At 37.0% G+C, this 21,962-nt stretch overlaps 1 protein-coding gene across 1 annotated transcript in view; it reads left to right on the top strand.

Annotated features, from left to right (window-relative positions):
- The first annotated feature begins 5,569 nt into the window (after positions 1-5,569).
- The window catches only part of LOC132016634 (protein FRA10AC1), a 34,123-nt gene continuing 17,730 nt past the window's right edge, over positions 5,570-21,962 (top strand). Inside the window, exons 1-10 of the mRNA XM_059398153.1 lie at positions 5,570-5,755; positions 5,858-5,925; positions 7,618-7,694; positions 9,205-9,300; positions 9,428-9,473; positions 12,543-12,619; positions 13,863-13,946; positions 14,504-14,588; positions 19,032-19,077; positions 21,498-21,611. Of these exons, the coding sequence (XP_059254136.1) occupies positions 7,618-7,694; positions 9,205-9,300; positions 9,428-9,473; positions 12,543-12,619; positions 13,863-13,946; positions 14,504-14,588; positions 19,032-19,077; positions 21,498-21,611 (625 nt within the window). The 5' untranslated portion in view covers positions 5,570-5,755; positions 5,858-5,925. The remainder of the gene's footprint in view (positions 5,756-5,857; positions 5,926-7,617; positions 7,695-9,204; positions 9,301-9,427; positions 9,474-12,542; positions 12,620-13,862; positions 13,947-14,503; positions 14,589-19,031; positions 19,078-21,497; positions 21,612-21,962) is intronic.

The following is a 21,962-nucleotide window of genomic DNA, read 5'->3' as shown; positions in this document are numbered from 1 at the left end:
ACGGTCCTTTCTTTTGGATGCAAAATCAGGGCCGTTTGTAGCATAGAGTTAAATCTGTGATTGAACATAAACACAAAGTCCTCTCTCTCTTAAGCATTTCCATTCTTCCTATTCTCAGGTCTAGAAGCCTCTCCCTGGCACTTCCACACAGCCTTTTGGTTCTCTCCCAATCACTGCCCACAGCAATGTAATCTAATGACTTGTGTCTGTGTCTGTGCCCCCTAGAGAGCTTGGGCCTGTGCCCCCTAGAGAGCTTGGGCCTTGATGGGGGAATTATGTATTTTCCATGATGATGGGCCCAGGCCTAGCCAGCCCTTGAGGCAGAATCCAGAGATATGACACCCATCAACCTTCATTAGTCTAGTGAATCTCTCTACTTTGCACGTGCCTGAGCAAGGCATGAAATCTTTAGACACACAGATATTATATGACAAAAAATAAGTGCATCAGTTTTCCAGTGACATTTAGTGTTCCTGGTGTCTGCTTCTCATCTCGTCTGATCTGGCGTCTCCCTATCTCTTAATCACAAGGCTCCTTACCCATGACTGCCTCAGAGAGGAATTTGATAGACATCCTGTCTCCATTCCCGCCTCCTGGGAGCAGGCCTAAAGATGACAATCAATTCAGTTGGTAATTGGTATCTTGCTGTCTCTCCACTTAACTTCCCAAAGTCCATCCAACCTCAGTGTTGGTGCTCTGGCAGTTTCCTTTGGGCGTTTACACAAGTAAGTGCCTGACTTCTGACCAGCTTGCGAAAGATACCTATTGGACTGTGTCTCTATTCACGGACAGAGCTCCACCATGGAGGCTGCAGGGCTGCCCTCTGCCCGACCCTGACTTGTAAATGTTGGGGAAGCACAGGCTGACCTTGCCGAGGATTCTAGGCCTGGGGGCTTTCAGTCCTTCGGGTGCTGACTAAGCACTTACAGAGCTCCCTCCCACCCCCCAGCTGCCCCCATCTCAGGGCCTAGGAAATTTGTCTTTGACTATGTAGCATTTATATGCCACGATTTCCCAGGAAATCCCACCTCTCTACTGCCCAACCTATTCCGTCATGCCTGACACTGCTTTAATCACTGACACTTCCATTAACCCATTAGAGCCAAAATTTTAAAAAACCTCTAGGAATAGTTCGATTTTTTAAAAATGCAAATTTTTTATTGAAGTATAATATTCACACATAAAAGTACACAAACCAGGGGCACCTGGGTGGCTCAGTCGGTTAAGCACCCGACTTCTGATTTCCGCTCAGGTCATGATCTCAGGATCATGAGATTGAGCCCCACACCCTGCTCCACAGGGAGTCTGCTTGCGATTCTCTGTCTCTCCTTCCCTCTGCCCCTCTCCCCGTCCTTTCTCTCTCTCTCTCTCAAATAAATAAATCCTTAAAAAAAAATGTACACAAGCCATAAGTACAAATGAACCACTCATGTACTGAATGCAAGGATCAAGAAACAGAATATTGCCATCTTCCCCAGAAGCCCTCCCCACCACTGCCTTGTAGCCCCTTCTTGTTACTTGCTCTTCACCCATCAGGGAAACCATTTATCCTGACTCTATATAGATGGGATTGTAGTATGTGTATTCTCTTGCATATACGATGTTTCTTTTGCTCAGTATTATATTTCTGAGATTCATCTCTGTTGTTGCAAATGCAATTTGCTATTATTGCTCTATGGTCTTCCATTGTGTGAATAAGCTACAATTTACTCAACTATTCTAATGGGGATGGACATTTGGGTTGCTTCCAGTTTTTTATTTATAAATAGTGCAGTTATTTGTAACTAGTGTTTCATAGTTCAGGTCTTTCAGTGAACATATGTATAGTCTTATATTGAAAATACACTGAGGAAAAACAAAAAAAATTAAAATTTAAGAAATTAAAAAAGAATATACACTGAGGAATAGAATACATGAGACACAGGATATATTCATCAGTGCTAGATCCATCCCTTCCATTTAACCATTGTGGAGCATGTGTAATGGGGTATGTTGTATTCCTAATTTCCATTTCTCTGATAACTACTAAAGATGAGCAGTTTGTTTTATATGCATTGGCCATTTGGATATCATTTTTTGGTGAACTGTTTGTTGGAGACTTTGGCTAAATTTTCTATTAGGGTTTCTTTTACTTTTCACTTTTTTCTTTTACCTTTTACTTAGTGGCTTTTAAAGTTCTTCATATAATCTGATAATGTGTTAAATATGCATACTGCAATATTTTCCCTTACTTTGTGAATTAAGTTTTCATTGTTTAATAGCTTTCAGAATGAACAGAAGTTGTTAATTTGTTGTTTTTTCCCTTTACAGTTAGCCAGCCCTTTGTGTGCCCTGTCTAGGAAGATTTTTTTAAAGATTTTATTTATTTATTTGACAGAGAGATGGAGAGAGCACAATTAGGCAGAGGGGCAGGCAGAGGGAGAGGGAGAAGCAGGCTCTCCACTGAGCAGGGAGTCCCATGTGCGGCTCTATCCCAGGACCCTGGGATCATGACCTGAGCCAAAGGCAGTCGCTTAACTGACTGAGCCACCCAGGCGCCCTAGGAAGATTTTTTATGCCCTAAGGAAGACATCATCAAATATCATAAGATGTTTTCCTGTTTTCTTTGAAACTGACTTTTGCATATGGTGTAAAGTAGGAATCAGTATTTTCTTACATATTATTTAATTGACCCAGAACTATTTATTGAAAAGTCCACCCTTAAAACTATGTCATTAATCATGGGATTATATATGAGTGGATCTGTTTCTGGGCTATATTCAAGCAGCAGTTAATTTTTAAACTTATTCTCAAGAAAGAATGCTTGTAATCTGCTTCTTTCCTCAAGTAGCATTCATTACATACTCCTTATGAACTAGGCATCATGCTAAGAATTTTTGCTACATCATTTAATTTTAAACCTCATTAACCCCCTGTAAAATAGCTACTAGTATGATCTCTGTTTTGTAGATGAAGAAATTAAGACTCGGAGAATGAAAAATTTGTCCAAGATTTCCCACCTAGTAAGTGGAAGACAGTCTAGCTGACTTTGGTATGTGTCTCTTTACCATACTATTTCCCAAAGCAGCTTTCCGAGCGGGCAAAAAGAGTATGTATGTTGACAGTTAAAGGTAATGCGGAGGAGTGAGACTAACTTCCCTCACCCCCACCACATACCTATCATAGTATTTTGTTGCTTTATTTGAGTTATATAGCACATGGCACTGGTGTATATTTAAATTTTCACATTCATTGAAATAATACACTTTATAGATTAGGAACTATAGGTTTATGCCATTTGCTAGGTAGTTGGCATATGATAGAATATATATTTCCAACATGAGGCTTGAACCCCGAAATTAAGAGTCTCATGTTCTACTGACTAAGCTAGCCAGGCACCCCCACAGAATATATTGCTGTTATTATACTATAAATTCTTTATTACTTTTAACCTTTGAGAGTAAGGATTGGCTTTTATATATTTGTAATCCTTATATATTTGCAACTCTGCCCAGAGCAAGCACTACAATTAATATTTATGTTTTTATAGTTGTTGAGCTGATTACTAACTTGAGATTTTCTTTTCAGGTAGCTTTTCTATCCTGTAAAAATTATTTTTAGTTCAGATGGGGTGATCCATCCCTAACATATATTTCCCATTATTTTCTCTTTCAACAATTGCTGCCTCAAGGGAAAAATACAAATCTTTAGCTGAATGATCTGGCACAACAAATCTGAAATTCTTAAAATGTTAGAACCAGAAGCTACTTTCCACACAATCAATGAGTTAAAAGAGAGGGAGAAATTGATAGATAGAGACACAGAGACAGACAAAAAGCTGAGTGTTGTAGAGAGACAAGCACTCCTAGTTCTAGACCTTCACCAGGTCTGTGGTTTTAAGTTCTGTGCTTTAATTTCTCACATGCAAAATGGGGCTAATAACAGGGCTTGTTTTTTTTTTAATAATTTTTTATTTTTTATAAACATATATTTTTATCCCCAGGGGTACAGGTCTGTGAATCACCAGGTTTACACACTTCACAGCATAACAGGGCTTGTTTTTAAGAGTAAAATGAAGCAGTGGACAAAAACATACCAAGAATGGTAGAAAAATGCTATTAAATGTCAAATACTGATAGAAAGTAAATTGAATACCAGGTACAGATGTATTTTATGTATTTTAGTGATAATAAAAGAACTAAATATAGATTTTTAGATTTTTACTAAAAAAAGGAACTGCTTGACAAAATAATTCATTATAGTATAAATATAATGTTAAATTGTGAGGCTTCCTATTACTTCAAATTTTTTGAGTAAATATCTTTATTGAAGCATAATCTGGGGCCCCTGGGTGGATCAGTCAGTCTAGCACTGATCTAGATTTCAACTAAGGTCATCAACTCAGGGGCCTGAGCTCAAACCCAGCATCAGCCTGGGTGCCATGTGTGCAACCTGCTCAAGGCTCACTCTCCTCCTTCCTCTGACCTTCTCTTGCCCTCTCAAAAAAAAAAAAAAAAAAAGTATGATCTGATTGTATTTTGAAATAACCGAATTTACACTACTTTGACTTACAGATTTTTAAGATCACATTCACTGCATTGAGTAAAACAGGATTTATCTATAATTCACTGTCAGAAATAGAAGGGGGCTTTGAATATCGTTATCTTCTGTTTAGCGCAGAAGATGTAAAATGATATGTATGTTAAGTGCCAAGGTTTTCTCTGAAATGGGCCCACTGTAAAAGTCAGTGGCGTGCCAGTTCAATTCACCAAATATTTAATTAGCGCTTCTGATTTCCAAGGAACTGTGTAGGGGGCTGAGGAGGCAGCAAGGATGAACAGCATCCTCTGAAGGCAGGCAAGACCTGAACCCAGTAACTAGTCTGCAAAGCTGAATGAGGCATCATAACATAGAAAAGGTACAACACAGGGAGAATCTAGTGGAGCTCAAATAATTAAAATTTCCTGCTTACTTTTTCCCCCTTTCTTCTTCTTCTTTTTTTTTAAAGAAGTCTTTTGGATCCGTTTTCACATGTGCCAGATGGCTGTCTGCAGACAATCTGCGACCCTGTGAAATCTCCTATTCCCTCTTCTTCCTTTCCTCCCATATTCCATGAGCTCTTCTGCCACCAGCACTGCATTTGGAATAGTATCTATTGTGTGGGCGGTGAAACGATGGAAAGTTATTTTTGTTCTAATTATGAGAACTGTTTTATGGAGTGGGGGAGGAGAGGCAGATCAGAGACACACAAGGAGGATGCTCCGAAGAGGCGTTACTAAGGTTACTAGAAAGAGGACGGCAGGTGATATTCAGGCGGGGTTTTTTCTAAAACAAAACATTTTCAAACGACGGGCGTGGGCGTAGTGTGAGCAGTGCCACACGACAGTAGATGACGGGCTCCCGAAGGGAAGGAAAAAATTGAGGGCTGCGACTTGAGATAGCAGGAAGCCTCTGCTTCCCCTCCCGGACCTGTTCTCCGTCGCCTTTGTTTCCCGGGGCTGGTTCTGGCAGTAGCACAAGGTCGCCGCGCCCGAGTACGGTGTTATTTAAATGTGACACGCGGCCGAGCCAGACCGGAAGCAGCGCCCAGTCGGGATCCGTAGGAAGAGGCGGGGAGCGGGTTACGGCGGCTGTCTCTGTGGCGAGGCTGCGCGGTCGGGGCGAACCGGACGGGCCCTGCAGCGGCTCACTGAGGCCGGGGTCGTCGCTGCAGCCTCCGGGAAAAAGGGAGAGGACTCTGCAGGGCGCACTTGACAGAGCAGGGAGGAGGGAAGGGGTGTGTGATAAGGACCTTGAGTGTAACGGGGGTTGGGGAGAAGGACCTCCAAAGTTGTTCCTCTTTAGTTGATTACTTTTTTTTTTTTTTTTTTTTTGGTAGGTTCTAGAGACACCCGGCGTCTCTTCTCGAATTTCTCTCGGCCCTTGTCAGTCGATTCGTAGCCCGAAGTGAGTGAGAGCTTCTTAGTGCAGTCCCTGATTTTTGATGGGTATGGGATGAAGGAAGATGCCAGAGAAAAAGGGCGGGGGGGAGCAAGGATAGGAGGTGGTGTCGCGCGTTATGGGAACAACATGACTTTAGTGGTAGTCAGCATTTACAGGATTTTCCCGTACTGGACTCTGTTCTAAAACTCTTTATATGCTGTAGCTTATTTAACGTCCAGTCCTATGAGACCGGTACTCTTATTAGCCTCATTATGTAGAAGGGGCAACTGAGGCTCAGGTTAAGGAACACGCACAACGGAAGGCATGAAAATTTCAGAGCCAGGATTTGTACTCTGGTAGGCCGATGCCAGAGTATTTCTCTAAGCTCCACACAATGGTTGACTCCCATCAAGATGGAAAGAAAATGACATAAAGGGTGAGAAGCTGGTATGGCTTCAACAGATGGGATAAGACAGCCGGAGCAAGGAGTTGACATGATAAAGGGTGTGAGATCTGCAGGTGTTGACAGATGTAAGGGAGGATAGAGTTGGAGCTGTGGCCTTCTAACCTTTATCTCTAACCTGGGCTAGGACATTCCTCTCTAGAATTCTGGGGGACAGGGAAGAGGGTGTACACCCGCACATCCAAGTTTGAAAAAGTTCACAGACTTTATTCAGGGTAGCCAGGACTAGGGCTGTCGTACCTTGTCTTAGGTCCAGTGCTTTAAACTTTAGGGAGTTCTTTTCTCATTTTCCTGCTGCTCTTGTAAATATTACAGTTTAAAAGTTTTGATAGCTCGTTTGACCGGGACTAGTTTCTTGTAGCCATGTGATTTGAGTATGACATGAAAAGTCAGATCATCCTCTGATTCCCCCATTAACGTGTGTCCCAAATTCAATATAATGCTGAAGCCAGAGGCTTCGAACACAACCAAGTGACAACTGAGCTCTTTCAGTATTTCTAGGGATTTCAGTTAAAAATATGAGCTGGAACAAGATAAAATTAACTAGGCCAAAGAGCAAGGTTGTTTACTTTGTGGAAACTAGGTTTAAAAGAAAAAGGAAATCTCAACATATGTTGAAAAAAAAAAGATAGGAAAGTTTTAATGACTTGATAGTGACTGTTCACAAATACAGTGAATCCAATAGAATATAATCATGTTAACATATTCCAAAGGCAGTTTAGAGTAGTTGAAATCATGAGCTTAAGAATCGAGTAGTTCAGTTTAGCTGTTTATTTGCTCTATAGTTGATTTACTTAACTTTGTTTGTCATTGATTTCTTCATCTGTAAAATGGAGATCATAGTTCCTAACTTGCGGATGTGGAAGCAGTGTTTGTTAAGGACCTGCCATAACATCTGGGACAAAGTTGATAAAAACACAGCAACTGTTAGTACTCCGAGTCAGAAGTGAAGCATTGCTGAACCTTGTGTGCAATCACACAGCAACTTCTAGATTTCATTTTCAATGAGAATGTCAGAGAGTAGCCTCCTGGTAATTAAGGTGTAAAGTGTTGATTCATTTCTGAAAGTTTAGACTGTTATTTCAAAGTGAGTGAAAGTTTTAGATGGCTGGATGGCCCATGAACGGTGATATACCCACCATGATCCTTTACAATTATTATGGCTTTTAAAGATAACTTATTTTTGAACTATTCTGTTTCCCGAACTATGGGCGACTTAAGTTCTAAGTAACTGACTTTATACTCCTTTGCAGATGCATGGTCATGGAGGCTATGACTCTGATTTTAGTGATGATGAACATGGTGGAGAATCTAACAAAAGGAAAAAAAGGTAAGTAATTTTTTATTGATCTGTGTTTCATATCCTTTTTAGATTGCAATGAGGTATAAATAAATAATACTGAAAGTTTTTGGATTGTGTTTGCATGTGAAGACAACAGTGCTCTACTGAATGAATTTTCGTTTATTAAACTAGAATGAATTGACTTGAGAATTTGAGAACATTTAGGTGAAAAATAAGAAAATAGTGTTTATGCTGTGAAGGGATTTATGGGAAGGGAAGTGGGGGAGAAAGGGAATCAGTGAAAACTCTTGGATTTCTCTCTTGCATCTATTTTTCATTCAGCTATTAAGGATTTTACTTGCAAACGTCAGAGTGAAGAGAGGGGGCTTGGTTGGTGGTCCCTTTGCAAGTATGTGACTTCAAAGTGAGGTTAACATGGAGAGTGAGATTGTCATTTGGTGCATTTTTATGGTTTTGTAAATGAGCAGACTAAGTGCTCAAAGGAAGGAGCTCATGGAAATTTTTATTGAATTAGAAGGGACAAGAACTGTCAGCAAATAAAGCCTGGGCCTTATAAGGAGGTCGCACCTTGATGTTGCTGTGTGAAGGGACATTGTTTTCAGCTTTTAGTGTTTAGAAACTGATTTTATCTTTTAACTTAGGAGTGGTTAACTGATTCATATGAACCAAACTTAGAAAAATTGCTTTATTATTTCACACCGAGAGCAATATATTGGGTATACTAAATGGGACTGAACATTTTTGTTGGGTACTCAGTCTTCATGGATGACCAAAAGAACAGAAATAGTGACAATAAATTATATTGTATGATTCTTTACATTTTCAAGATTTTTCATTCAAAATATTACATTGTCAGACTAGAATTGGAGCAAATCTAGTTGATAGTTTCTACTCTAGGGTTCTACCTATCTTCAGAACTAGGGCTGATTATCTATAGTCCATCTCACTTATAATCCACCTTTATTTTTTTATATTATTGATTACCAAAAGCTTCATTATCTCTACTTTATGCACAAATAGATTAAGTAACTTAAATTTACTTAAGGTTAAGATAGTGCGTGGCAGAGCCCAGGTTTGGATACCAGAACGTGGGTGATCTGACACCAGAATCCATTCATTTGTTAGTTTCACTTTCTCCATTTTATAAATAATAAAGTTAAGATAGTAAGTAAGCTACTTAAGGAGACATAAAATGTCTCATTAGGGGCGTCTGGGTGGCTCAGTGGGTTAAGCCGCTGCCTTTGGCTCAGGTCATGATATCGGGGTCCTGGGATCGAGTCCCGCATCCTGCTCTCTGCTCAGCAGGGAGCCTGCTTCTCTCTCTCTCTCTCTGCCTCTCTGTCTACTTGTGATCTCTCTTTGTCAAATAAATAAATAAATCTTAAAAAAAAAAATCTCATTAAAGATCAGTGAGTCTTCTTTAAGTTAAGACTTGAATTTTTAAAACCATGTTCCTGTTATGAAAATATGAAGAAACAGGAAACATCCTTTGAGGAAAAATGTGCTCTTTTCATAATTTTTCTTCTTCACAAACCAGGACAGTTGAAGATGATTTACTGCTCAAAAAGCCATTTCAGAAAGAAAAACATGGAAAAGTGGCCCATAAACAAGTTGCAGCAGAATTGCTGGATAGGTATGTACGTCAGTGTAAATTGCTTTTTTTCAGTTTAAGATGTTTTATAAACTCAGGGACTTGGGGATTTAATTCTGTTAATTAGAATATAGACATTTGAATTTGCTTAAAATTTATCTTTTTACAGGGAAGAAGCAAGAAATAGAAGATTTCACCTTATAGCTATGGATGCTGTATCCTTTTTATATCTCTAGATTTTTCTAACTAATAAAATATTTTAAAATCTACTTTTTTATTTCATAAAATCTTGTGAAGTCAGGTAGACCTATATTACATTTTTAAAGGTAACTGTTTATTGATATGCAGTCTTGACATTTATACTTTTGAGTACAATTTTCTTTTTTTAATACATAAGGAGGACTCAGAAACAAAAATAATAAAACATATTACTAATGATCTATGAATAGGTTTACAAAGTCCATGAACCTGCAGATATTTTTCCAACTTATTTTTGCCAAGCTGTCAACATTTCTCATTTTAATACTGGTCTTACCTTTAGTCTCATAATAACTCTTATTCTCTTACTACCTGGTTCTTGGCTGTTTAAACTCTTTGTAAAACTTGTATCTAGAAGTAGATGTGTTTGTGGTCTGTCCTCAGGCCTCATTCATCTTTCAGGTGTGACTTGGGGCTGTCGTTAAGCTATATCTTGCTTCTCTATTATAGCCCCGTCTCATCTCAGCTTTTTGGTAAGGCTGTGGCTCTTTACACTGACTGCTGCCACTGGCCATCCATATTACTGTTGGGAATATTGGAGAATGAAAGAGAAGACGAACAAGACCTGACGTGTTTCTGGTATTTATTACTATAGTCAGGATTAAGAGAAGGGGACAATGGCAGTTAGATACATCCCCTACCTATTGACATCTGTTTTACTTTGTTACCATTTCCTAATCCTTTGCTTTAACTTACAGGAATTCTCTTACCACCAATTTATTCTTCTTATCTTCTAACTCAATAGCTTAACTTTCCCGTGGATCTCATCTGTCACTTGTTCCTTTGGCATTTCAACATCTATTGTGCCTTCTATGACACCACTCATTTGGGGGTATTGGGGTATCTAGTTACAGACTGATGAGGGTGAAAGTGTAGGTCCCCTTTTTTGACATGGGTGGAGGTGGGGCCATGGTTATTTCTAGAATTTTTCGCTGGAGTAGCGTAGGTATTGTCTCTAAGTTACCTGTCTTGTTGGGGTGCCCTCTGTCTTGATTATTCAGTTAGAGAGAGCAGGCTTTGTTGGGACTTTTCTTATCTGTGCTTGTTGGCATTTTCAGCTTGTCAGCATCTTCATTTTCAAGTCTGAATTTATGAGTCAAAAAGAAAACCTGGGGAGCTAACCACCATGTGTAACCATGGGTCTTGAGCTCCCTAGCTATTATGCCTTCATCTCCTCACCTCTCAGGATCTTTGTATATTTGTTTTAGATACAATTTCCAAGGTTTTTAGTTCTTAGTGAGAAGAACAGGGAGAAGTACATCTTTGTCTACTCTAGTTTCCTGGAAGCAAGGTCCCATTCAGCCCCTGTTTTTATAAATAAAGCTTTATTGGCACGTAACTGTGCTTATTCATTGAGGTGCTATCTGTGCCTACTTTTCATGCTAAAATGACAGAGCTAAGCTGTTGTGACAGGTGCCATATTGCCTGCATATTGACAATTGACAGAAAGAATTTGTTAATCTAAAAGACTGAAGTGACTTGCCATGGTCACATGACCAGTTAGAGATAGACTAAGAGCTAGAAAGGATGCAAATCTCTAGATATCTAGCTTTTCTCTTTTTTCCTTTTCTGAAAGGTTAACTGGTTTGTTGCCAGTCTTGGAAGTATCATATTATGGTTCAATATTCTGTTAGAACGTACTGTGATGAATTAAGTCATTATTTATCTTTGATATAGTAGGGTATAGTCAGGCAGTACTGTGGATGAGGTCAGTTCTGTTATTTGCATGTCCAGCTCTGGAGAGAATACTGTTGAGCTTTTCAAAACAAAAACTAAGATGCTCATATATCTTGTTATATTGCATTAAAAATAAACATGACTGAATTCTTAAATATTAAAAGAAAGTATTAAAAAAGAACATCTGAGTTCTTATATTCATAGGTTTTTGAAAGCCTAATGTTAGGATTTAATACTATAAAAGTTGTATCTTCTATTTTAGAGGCTTTATCATTACTGGAATAATTAAATTATATGTTAAGGTAATAAAAGGTAAATTATACTCCTTTATTTATTTATTTTTTAAAGATTTTATTTATTTATTTATTTGTCAGAGTTAGAGAGAGAGAGCACAAGCATACAGAGTGGCAGGCAGAGGCAGAGAGAGAAGCAGGCTCCCCGCTGAGCAAGGACGCTGGGATCATGACCTGAGCTGAAGGCAACAGCTTAACCAACTGAGCCACCCGGGCGTCCCAAATTATACTCCTTTAAATTTTAGACATTATAACTTTTCATATTATGATTAAAGTGAATATTGGTGTGAGTCTGTGTGTATTTCAGCAATAGAATAAGAAGCTCTCTTTCTCCCCAGGTAGAACTATATTTTATCACAGGAGTAGTATATGCTTGAAAAATGTTAAAAACAATAGGAACAGTATTAAGTAGAAGGTGAAAGCCCCTCTGCTCTACAGTATTGACTCTTAACAGTTAATATTTACCCTTTCAGATACATTTTTTATTTTTATTTATTTATTTATTTATTTTAATGATTTTATTTATTTATTTGACAGACAGAGATCACAGGTAGGCAGAGAGGCAGGCAGAGAGAGAGGAAGGGAAGCAGGTTCCCTGCTGAGCAGAGAGCCCGATGTGGGGCTCGATCCCAGGACCCTGAGATCATGACCTGAGCTGAAGGCAGAGGCTTTAACCCACTGAGCCACCCAGGCGCCCCAGATATATTTTTTAAAAGATTTATTTATTTCAGTGAAAGAGAGAGCATGTGAGTGGGGGGAGGGGCAAAGCAAGAGAGGGAGACAAGCAAACTTTGCACTGGGCGTGGAGCCCCACATGGGTCTCAGTCCCAGGACACTGAGATTGTGATCTGAACTGAAATCAGGAATTGGATGTTCAACTGATTGAGCCAGGTGCCCCCTTTTAGATATATTTTTTTTAATTCATAAGCTTATATAGTAGGTTTTGCATATTAAAAAAACTAAGTAGATTTATACTGTTTTTCTTTACTTTACTCATTTATCATAGACATAGAACAACTCCTAAGCAAATCAAATCCTTAATTTTTTGCATTTCAGTATCAAAGGCACACAAAATTTGTAAATGACTATATTTTATACTATGGTGGCAAAAAAGAAGATTTCAGGCGATTGGGGTAAGTGTCATGAAGTTCACATAGAACAGGAGGAAAGTATGGAGGTCTTTAAAGACTCACAGCTACTGTGTCTTCAGATTCTGTCCTTCTCTCCAGCTTTCCATTCCAGTTTCCATATAATATCCTGAAGTGGAGAGGCTATCCATAACTTCTTGCTAAGTATCTCATCATGAACCCCATTTCTCTGGCATTTGGCCTCAGGTAGCGTGCTAAGCCAGATCTGCACTTGGTGATAACAGGTTATGTGACGAATACTCATGTGCTTGATTATGCAGTAAATTTTTTAAAAATTTTTGAACAAGGATCTTTGAAATAATTTATTTTTTTAGGCCTCAGTGTTTGGGATTGGTTTTTAAAAAAAGGTAGGGCAAAGAGGAAAAAAACCAACTCCTTCCTATATTTGAGGCTCTCTATCAGAGCCTCTTGGTTGTGTGTGTGGTTTTTCCCCCAGACTTAATAATTTTCTGAGTTTGGTAGAGCCTTAAAAACTTTGTATGATCTCATCTACCCCAGATTTATCTCCCCCTCTCAATTTAGTCTGTTTTCCCCAACAATCCCTTGTTCTTTCCCCAAACTGTTAGCATCTTAAAATATCATTCCCTCCCCCCATTCTCTTCTGCTCTTAGTCTCTCTAGGAAGCTATAGTAAAATGAGGTATAGAAAACTCTTTACACAGTTTTTAAATGTGATGAAAATGGGGTTATTGACTTTTTTAGATAAAACTTGCTTTCATTATTTTTCCCTATCCACTTAGTGTTTATTCAAGTTTATTCAGGTTCCTCCTCCTGGCTTTGGTGATTTAGCATCATCCATATAATTGAAGCCAGCACAATAGGTAAATGGATGCCTTATCCATTTAACTTGCTTCTGGAGCAGCATTCTAGACAATACGGAATTTTTTTTCTTTTTTTAAGATTTATTTATTTGATTTGAGACATAGTGAGAGAGAGAGGGAGAGAGAGAAGGAGCAGGGAGGAGAAGAAGCAGGGAGCCTGATGCATGGCTCAATCCCAGGACTCTGGGACTATGATTTGAGCAGAAGGCAGATGTTTAACTGACCTAGCCACCCAGGTGCCCCAATATGGAAATTGTTTTTAGAAGTATATATACATTCACACATAAAACTATCTTTATCTTCATGTATTTTTTCTCAAGTGCTAAAAAAAATCTCACAGAACTGTTTAACCTCCTAAATTTGACTAATTTTGTGTTTATGTGTAATTGGAATAGTTTTATTTTCCAGGGAAAATGACAAGACAGACATGGATGTTATACGAGAAAATCATAGATTCTTATGGAATGAGGAGGATGAAATGGACATGAATTGGTAATTTTTGCTGTCTGAGATGTAATGCATGAATTGCTTTAGTCCCGTCTCTCCTGCTGTTTCCATGTCTTACATTCAGCCCCGGCATGGAGGAGTTCTGAATGGAGGACATAAAAACATGCCTAGTATTGAATCTGATTTGATTCCTTTGGTCATTTTTAGCAGTTTTAACTGACTTCTCATTGCTTGACTTAGTCTTGAAAAGAAAATATATTACACTTTTACTGTATTCTTTGTTGTCCTGTTAAATGGTTTTTAAAAATTTTTAAAAATATTTTGGGAAAAAGTAATACCTGAAAGTGGTTTTAAAAATGTAAACATTGCAAAACGTGAAAAGGAATAAGGCTCCTCTCCTCTGACTGTCAATCTTCCTGTTTCCCTCTCTGAGAGAGCCACTATTAATAGTTAATATTCAGGTATTCTATGCACATGTAAGTAATAGGCCTCTTTTAAAACATTAATATTTATATCATATGTGTTATTTGACATTGCTTTCACCTGGAAAACTATGGTTTAATTTATAAATGTAAAAGATTTATGTTCTTTTATGAATCTAGGGAAAAGAAACTTGCAAAGAAATACTATGATAAATTATTCAAGGAATACTGCATAGCAGATCTCAGTAGATACAAAGAAAATAAGGTATGCCTTCCAAATATTTATAGAAAGTTCTTATTTAAGTACCATATTACTTTTTAATTATACTATCACACCCCATATTATTCTTTTAAAGGTGCTAAATGAGCTAGGTTGCCCTGCATCTATGAAGTGTCATTTGAACAGTTTAACTTCTGCAACTATGAAATTTACAAAGGGCGCCTTATTCAAGGGTGCTTTGTGAGCTGAGGCATGAATAGTCTGAAATTAAACAAGTGGCTACTGGATCCTGTTTCATCCTAACTCTGGCCTAGAGCCTCTACTGATTATAATGAATGATTTGACACTGCAGAATGATGTCTTGTTTCACAGATGATGTTTGAAATTGATAGGCTTTTTTTTTTTTTTTTCAAATAAATTACCATCTATAAAGAGGCAGATGTACATCTTCTTTTATACCAATGTCTGGGCTAGTAGAATTAACTCTTATCAGTGCTATTTTGTAATGGCAGATTTCCATTCCTGCTTTACATTAGTTACTTTAGTTGATAGTAAAGTGATTTTTATTTCTATCTCAAATTTCACATTCACAGCTAGAGAAAGTAACCTGGAACAGATGATTTCAGTTTGAAATGGGGGAGGGAATGTTGCATAAATCTATGTTTTGGATAGTGTACATTTGTATTAAGACAGAATCTATTTAAAAAGTTTTTTTAGATTTATTTATTATAAGAATTTCTTTTTCATTTAATTAATTAAATCTCAAACCATGATTTGTTTCATATTTTTTTTCCGTAGTACTTTTAATATATGGGTTGCTTCACAGTATTCTTATAGATAAGAGTGTCCAGATTTACAACCTTGTTTACAAACCCATCCCAAAGACTTCCTTGATTTCTTAAGAGCTATCTCTCCTCTCTATACTAGTTATTGATCACAACAAATCCAAAAGGCACCACAGCAATTGGAGTTACTTGAAGTTACTACACTGCAAGTCAAGTATGAAATACACATCTTTCTAGGAACCTAATAAAGCAGCTTATTCCATGCTAGCTTATTTGTTGATTGCTGTTCAGTATTTATTAAGGACTGGGCAGGGTATTGTGAATTAAAACGTGACTGCCCTTCAAAAAAAAATCCCTATAATTTAGTTGAGGGGAGGAAGTACACATAAAACAATAAGTATTTATATTCTCCATTTGAAAAACATATATTATTGGAAATCATACTTTAAAGAGGATAATCTTGAAACAAATTACATTTTTCTATTAGAACATGATGAGTAGTTAGATGTGAGGGTAAATCTAAGTAAGAAATCAGAAATAGGAAATGTGGAGTGAGGCAGGTTTTTTTTTTTTATTTTTTTTTAAGGCCCGGTTTTTAGGGGTAGTTTTTAAGTTCACAGCAAAATTGAGGGGAGGGTACAAAGATTTCCCATATGCCTCTTACCCCATATATATGAGGGGTATCTTTTCTAAGGGAAAGATAACTATTTTTTTTGGCACACCATGTTTGAGTTAAGAATAGTGCCTTTGATTTCCTTGCTAGGATGCATTTTCTCATAATTTTATTTATACAAAGACAGTGTTTTATTCACTTGTAGTTAATCAGCTCCTTGCTCAGTGCCTATTACTTGGGGCATTTTTAGTGAATTCCAGCCTCTGTCCCACACACTTGTTCCCTTCTTTACTACTTCTTCCCTTTCATCATTGAGAAATTGGTTGGATTGTTGAATCAGTTAGGATTAGAACCTGCTGCAAGGACTGAAGCACTCCTAAGTAACTGACTTAAATGAGCTAGAAGTTTATTTTTCTTCTGCATAGAAGTCCAAGTAGATGGTCTTGGAGCTTCGTGTTTTCAGGAAGTTAGGATCCATCTGTCTTACTGCTTGCATGTGTGATCTCCCTGTGCTAGCAGGTAGAGTAAGAGAAGGAGGCTTAGCACCAAATCCTGAGTAATTCCAGTGTTTAATCCAGCCTATCAGCAGGAAAATGTATGTCGGGCGAGAATATAAAAACACATTGATGCAAAACCTCTATACAATCTTTAACTAGTAGGACATACTATGTTTGTTTATTATATTTCTTACCCCCTGTAAGATTATAACTTTCCTGATAATAGACACTATTTTAATAATCATCTTGTATCTTCAGCAGAGTGCCAAGCCCAGTAAGTAGTTGCTTAATAATTATTTGTTGAATAGATTAATGAGTGGAAGGAAAAGTTGAGAAACTATTGCTGTACAAATTTTCTGTGCTTCAGTGGGCATCCCAACATATATGTTAGATGGCAGGCAATCTTAACATAAATGGGCTTAAAAGTAGAATAAAACAGAGTCATTTTGAACGTTTTATTTTTTTTCTAAACTGGGGAGGGAGGTTATTTTTTTGGATTTTAATCAGAGTATTTTCAAATATTTGAGCCCCTAGTTGCATTTAAACTACAAAATTGCCTAATTCAAATAAGTGATAAAAATAGACAAAGTTAACCAGGCATTGAACAACAGTTCATCTGAATTATCTCTCATAATACAACAACCTATTAGACGAGGTTTTTATACATAAAAAGAAAGTAGACTGAGAAGTTAAGAGACTTTTCAAGGCCACAGAGCTAATTAATGAATGGTAGAGCTTCTGTTGGGTCTGCATGATTCTAAAACTGAGCTTTTAACCATTATAGTAAATTGAATAGAAAATGAAATCATTTATTAAAACCATAGAAAATTAGCCCATGAATATGAAAGATTTCAGAAAGGCAGTGAAGAAAAATTATTTTTAGCCAAAAGAACAGTTATGTTTAGGAAACTGGAGGAAAGCTTAGGGCTCCAAAGGGTCCCCTTTCTCTTTTCTCTTCATAATACTTTGCCAGTGGGGAAAGAGCCATACATGAATTGTGATTGTGGTTGTTTTCCAATAAAACATAAAAAAGGCAGCAGGCCCTCATTTGCTAACCCCTAGGATACTGTGTACCAGGTACTATTCTAAATACTTTGTGCGTATTATCCCATTCAAACTTCTTAATCCAAAGAAATAGGTATTGTATTTTCTCTACATTACATATGAGGAAGCTGAGGCACAAGAACATTAAATACCTCGTCCAGTATTATAAAGCCATTAAGTGGTGCAGCTAAGATGTAAACCCAGACAATCCAACTCTTTTGGACTATAGCATATTGTCTCTTTGCTGTACCATATCCTCTTTTTTTTCTGTCAGTGTCATAAAACAAGATAGATATTTTTTATTAATTAGGTATCTTGCAGCCTAGCACCTGTACCTTTTAATAGGTAGTTTAAAAGTAAATAAGATTAATTCCTTAATAGGGAAGTTGGTAATTATTCAAATGTTTTTTTTAAACACCTGGAATCCTATAAGGAGAAAAAAAGTTTCTCCCAATGAGAATTATGTTTGCTTTTTCTTTTTTTTTTTTTTTTAACTTTTTATTTTAATCACCCTGTGTTCATCATAAGTGCACTTCTAATCTGCATCACCTGTTTCACCATCCCCGCACCACCCCCCACCTCCCTGCTGGTAACTATCAGTTCTCTATAGTTAAGAGTCTGTCTTTTAGTTTGTCTTTCTCTTTTTTTTTTCCTTTGCTCATCTGTTTTGATTCTTAAATTCCACATGTGAGGGAAATCATACGGTATTTTTCTTTCTTTGACTGACTTATTTCACTTAGCATTATACTCTAGCTCCTTCCATGTTGTTGCAAATGGCAAGATTTCTTTTCTTTTAGCTAAATAATACTCCATTTTATGAAGAAGAGGTCTTTTAGTGCCCTGTAGTATGGTGTCACCTGTTCTCCAGGGCTCGGTGCTTCTGGGAGTGTCTCCAATGTATACTACATGCATTCTGCTTTTGTGTCCTGACCACTTTGTCCTTCAGGCCAGTCATCTGCGAAGGTTCTCTTTTCCTGTCATAGGCAGTGTTTTAACTAGGTGTGCTCTGGTCTGCTTGTGAAATGAGACCTGTCTCTGCCACTACTAGAACCAAGGCTTGCAAGACTTCTGGGTAGGGAGATATGGTGTGGAAGGGATTTGGGCTAGTTGTCTCCGGGGAGAGGGCCCACTGTGCTGGGACGGAGGCAAATGTGTCTGAGAAGCAGGGCTTCTCTGGAGCATGGGGGCCAGCAGGGTTTTGTGTGAGCAAGTTAAGTAGTGAGTGTCAGCCCTGTGCTGGTTTCCACAGGTAGCCCTGTGTTTATGCTGAGGGGCATGGGAGGGAAACGGTGCTGGCCAGTTTCTTTAACCCCAGAGAGGTCTGTCTGTGAACACTGCCTTTCTGGGACACGCTCAGAGATGAGCAGCTAATTTCTGCACCGTGTTCCCCATGCACTCTTCAGATCACTGTTTCTATGCTGTGTATCCATGGGGTGTTTGCCCTGTCTTTTGTCCAAGAGTGGCCCCAGTGTCCTCTATGTTTAGATGTATATACAATTTCAATAGTGTTTAAATTTATGCTGGTATAAATGTAATTTTTTTCTCAAAGTTTGGATTTAGGTGGCGAGTAGAAAAAGAAGTAATTTCAGGAAAAGGTAATTCTTTTTTTAAAGTTTTACTTTTTGGGCACCTGGGTGGCTCAGTGGGTTAAGCCTCTGTCTTTGACTCAGGTCATGGTCTCAGGGTCCTGGGATTGAGCCCCACATTGGACTCTCTTCTAGGCATGGAGCCTGCTTCCCCTTCTCTCTCTGCCTGCCTCTCTGCCTACTTGCGATTTCTCTGTCAAATAAATAAATAAAATCTTAAAGTTTTACTTTTTTATAAGATAAGGTTTTTTGTTATTGAATTGAAGTCATTGAGTAAGATTATTTCTCATGTGTACAATAAATGGTTATCTATATAAGTAAAATTAGAGACAATATATTCATGATATATGACTAGCAAAGGTCAAAATATAATGCTTTAGTGATTTTTATCTTTAAATTTTTGCTTTTAGAACAGTCAATGGAGATTAAGTAGAAAATATTTAAAGAGTTAAAGGAAACTAATTAAGGATGAATACTTGAGTTTTTTCTTTTCTCAACTTTTGAGATAATGAGTAGGTATTACCATATTCAGTCCAATCACGTTTTGAATGTAGAGATTAAATATCACTTTGAACTAATAGAATTTTTGAACAGGCTAGTTCTTACTTTGGGATGTCATTGAGATTAACCCCGAATATTTAGTCTTATGGCAAAAGAGCAAACATTTGGTAGGCAATCAATAAATGCTTTTTCTGTGCATTGTTGTAATCTACTCATAAATCTCTGAAAAATTAATGTCTCTGTTTTGTGTCATGATACAAAAGCTCTTTATTGATAATTGCATTTTAAAGTGTTAAGGCTTCTGAAAACTGCATAAAAGCATTTAGGAAATAATTTTAAACTAATAACCTTTAAACTGAAAATAAAGGTTGTACTTTAAAATGATTAAACATTGATGCCATCATTGTGGATCATTTACATCTTCCATAAATTGGGTGTATGTGTGAAGTATAAAACTGGATCTGCAATAAAAAAATTAAGGAGTAGGAATTTTTTTTTTAGATGAAGGATCAGCCCTGAAGATACTCTAAAGGAGAAGGAAAAAGAACGAATTTAAAGCTAGTTTTAAGGGTGCCTGGGCGGCTCAGTCATTAAGCGTCTGCCTTCATCTCAGGTCATGATCTCAGGGTCCTGGGATCAAGCCCTGCGTCTGGCTCTCTGCTCAGCAGAAAGCCTGCTTCTTTCTCTCCCACTTCCCCCTGCTAGTATTCCCTCTCTCCCTCTCTCTCTTTCTCTGTCAAATAAATAAGTAAAATATTTTTTAAAATTTTTAAAAAATAAAGCTAGTTTTAACTTTTCTTAATATGACAGTTTAGTTTGTGTTTTTATCCAAACAATGAAAAATTATGAAATGTCTCACAGTTTTAAAATTTTGTACTTTTATTAAAATGGAATTTTCAGGTGATGGTAAGTAATGCTGCCTTTGAAAAAATTGATGAGCATTCTTTAAGTTACTATCACTGAAAAAAGAGATGAGTTGTTAAGGGAAAGCTATTGCTCTGATTTAGAATTATTCCTTCGTTGCTGTTGTTACTGATCATGCACAGATTTCATGAACTATTCATTTGGAATGAGTAAAAAAAATCCCAATTTAGAAAAGTTATAGGCTGTTTGGACTGATAATTTTCAAAATTCATTTTGATATTTCCTTTTTTATAAAAACTTTCGATTTGTTTCTGTTGGTGCAAATTATTGAGATAAAAATTCTTTTTTGTTTGTGCAAATACAAGGTTCATCTTCTGCTGTGAAAGTAAATAGTTGTTGAGTAGTGTTAGTCCTTTTTTTACAGAATGGTTTAATAAAAATACAGTGAACATGATAATGTGCTGTTGATTTTAGTGTCAGGTAACTCTTAAACTTAGAGTATAACCCAATACTCTACTGATTACTTAGTCTACTTCATCTCAGAGTGCTTCCATTTTAAAATGTGCTTTAAGTGCCATTTTATGCTGGTGCTTAAAATAGAAGCCATAATGTTAATATTTAAAATAAGAATTTTAATCAATTTAAAAATTATTATTAAATATTAAAAAGGATTCACCCAGGTGTAAATATGTGTACTGTGGAAATGTATTTATTCTTTTAGGGTATTATTGAGTTTATTTTTTTAGTATTTCCATTTTCTAAAGTGTAAGATTTTCCTAATCAGGGAGTTGCTGAAACCCTGATCTATACAGTGTATCAATCTCTTCAGCAAGAATTCTGTGATTTATTTTTCTTAATAACCTTTTCTTCACCTCTTTGATCTAATACTTGTATATACATTTGTTAAGTATACTATAGTTATTATGCTCAGTTATTTTTTTAATCCTGACTACCTAGAACTAAGAATTTATGTATGTAAAGAGCAAATTTTAGGAGTAATTCCAGATAGTACAGATAAACATTGTCACCAACTGTCATAGCTAATATTCCTTTCTTTATTACAGGCCAGTTTTTCTGTGGAAATAAATGTTGTGATAAAAAAGATGACTTGAAGAGTTGGGAAGTTAATTTTGGTTATATTGAGCATGGTGAAAAGAGAAATGCACTTGTTAAATTAAGTAAGTTGACTTCAGGTGGAATATAATTGATTTCTTCAAAGTTTATCTAGTAATTTAGATTTAAAAATATATAGACTAATTTAAAATTTAATTTAAAAAATTTAATGTATCTTTCTGGAAGCACTCTTTTTTCTGAATTTCCCAAAGTGACAAATAAATTTTGAGACTTCAGTTTTTTTACTCTCAGCATTATGGTAACATTTAGGTGAAAGAGTTCTAATGCCAAATAAAAACCTATAATTTGTAAAGTGATGACCTCTTCCTGTTATGGAATATTGGTGAGAATATCATCAGTGCAGAATAAGATGCGGAGTATCAGAAAAGGCAATGTAAAATCTCATGCTACCTGGT

The sequence above is a fragment of the Mustela nigripes genome, chromosome 4, assembly GCF_022355385.1.
Source record: "Mustela nigripes isolate SB6536 chromosome 4, MUSNIG.SB6536, whole genome shotgun sequence".
In the NCBI taxonomy this organism is placed as follows: domain Eukaryota; kingdom Metazoa; phylum Chordata; class Mammalia; order Carnivora; family Mustelidae; genus Mustela; species Mustela nigripes.
The sequence above is the reverse complement of the archived record's forward strand: the minus strand, read 5'-3'. Positions and strand labels throughout refer to the sequence as shown.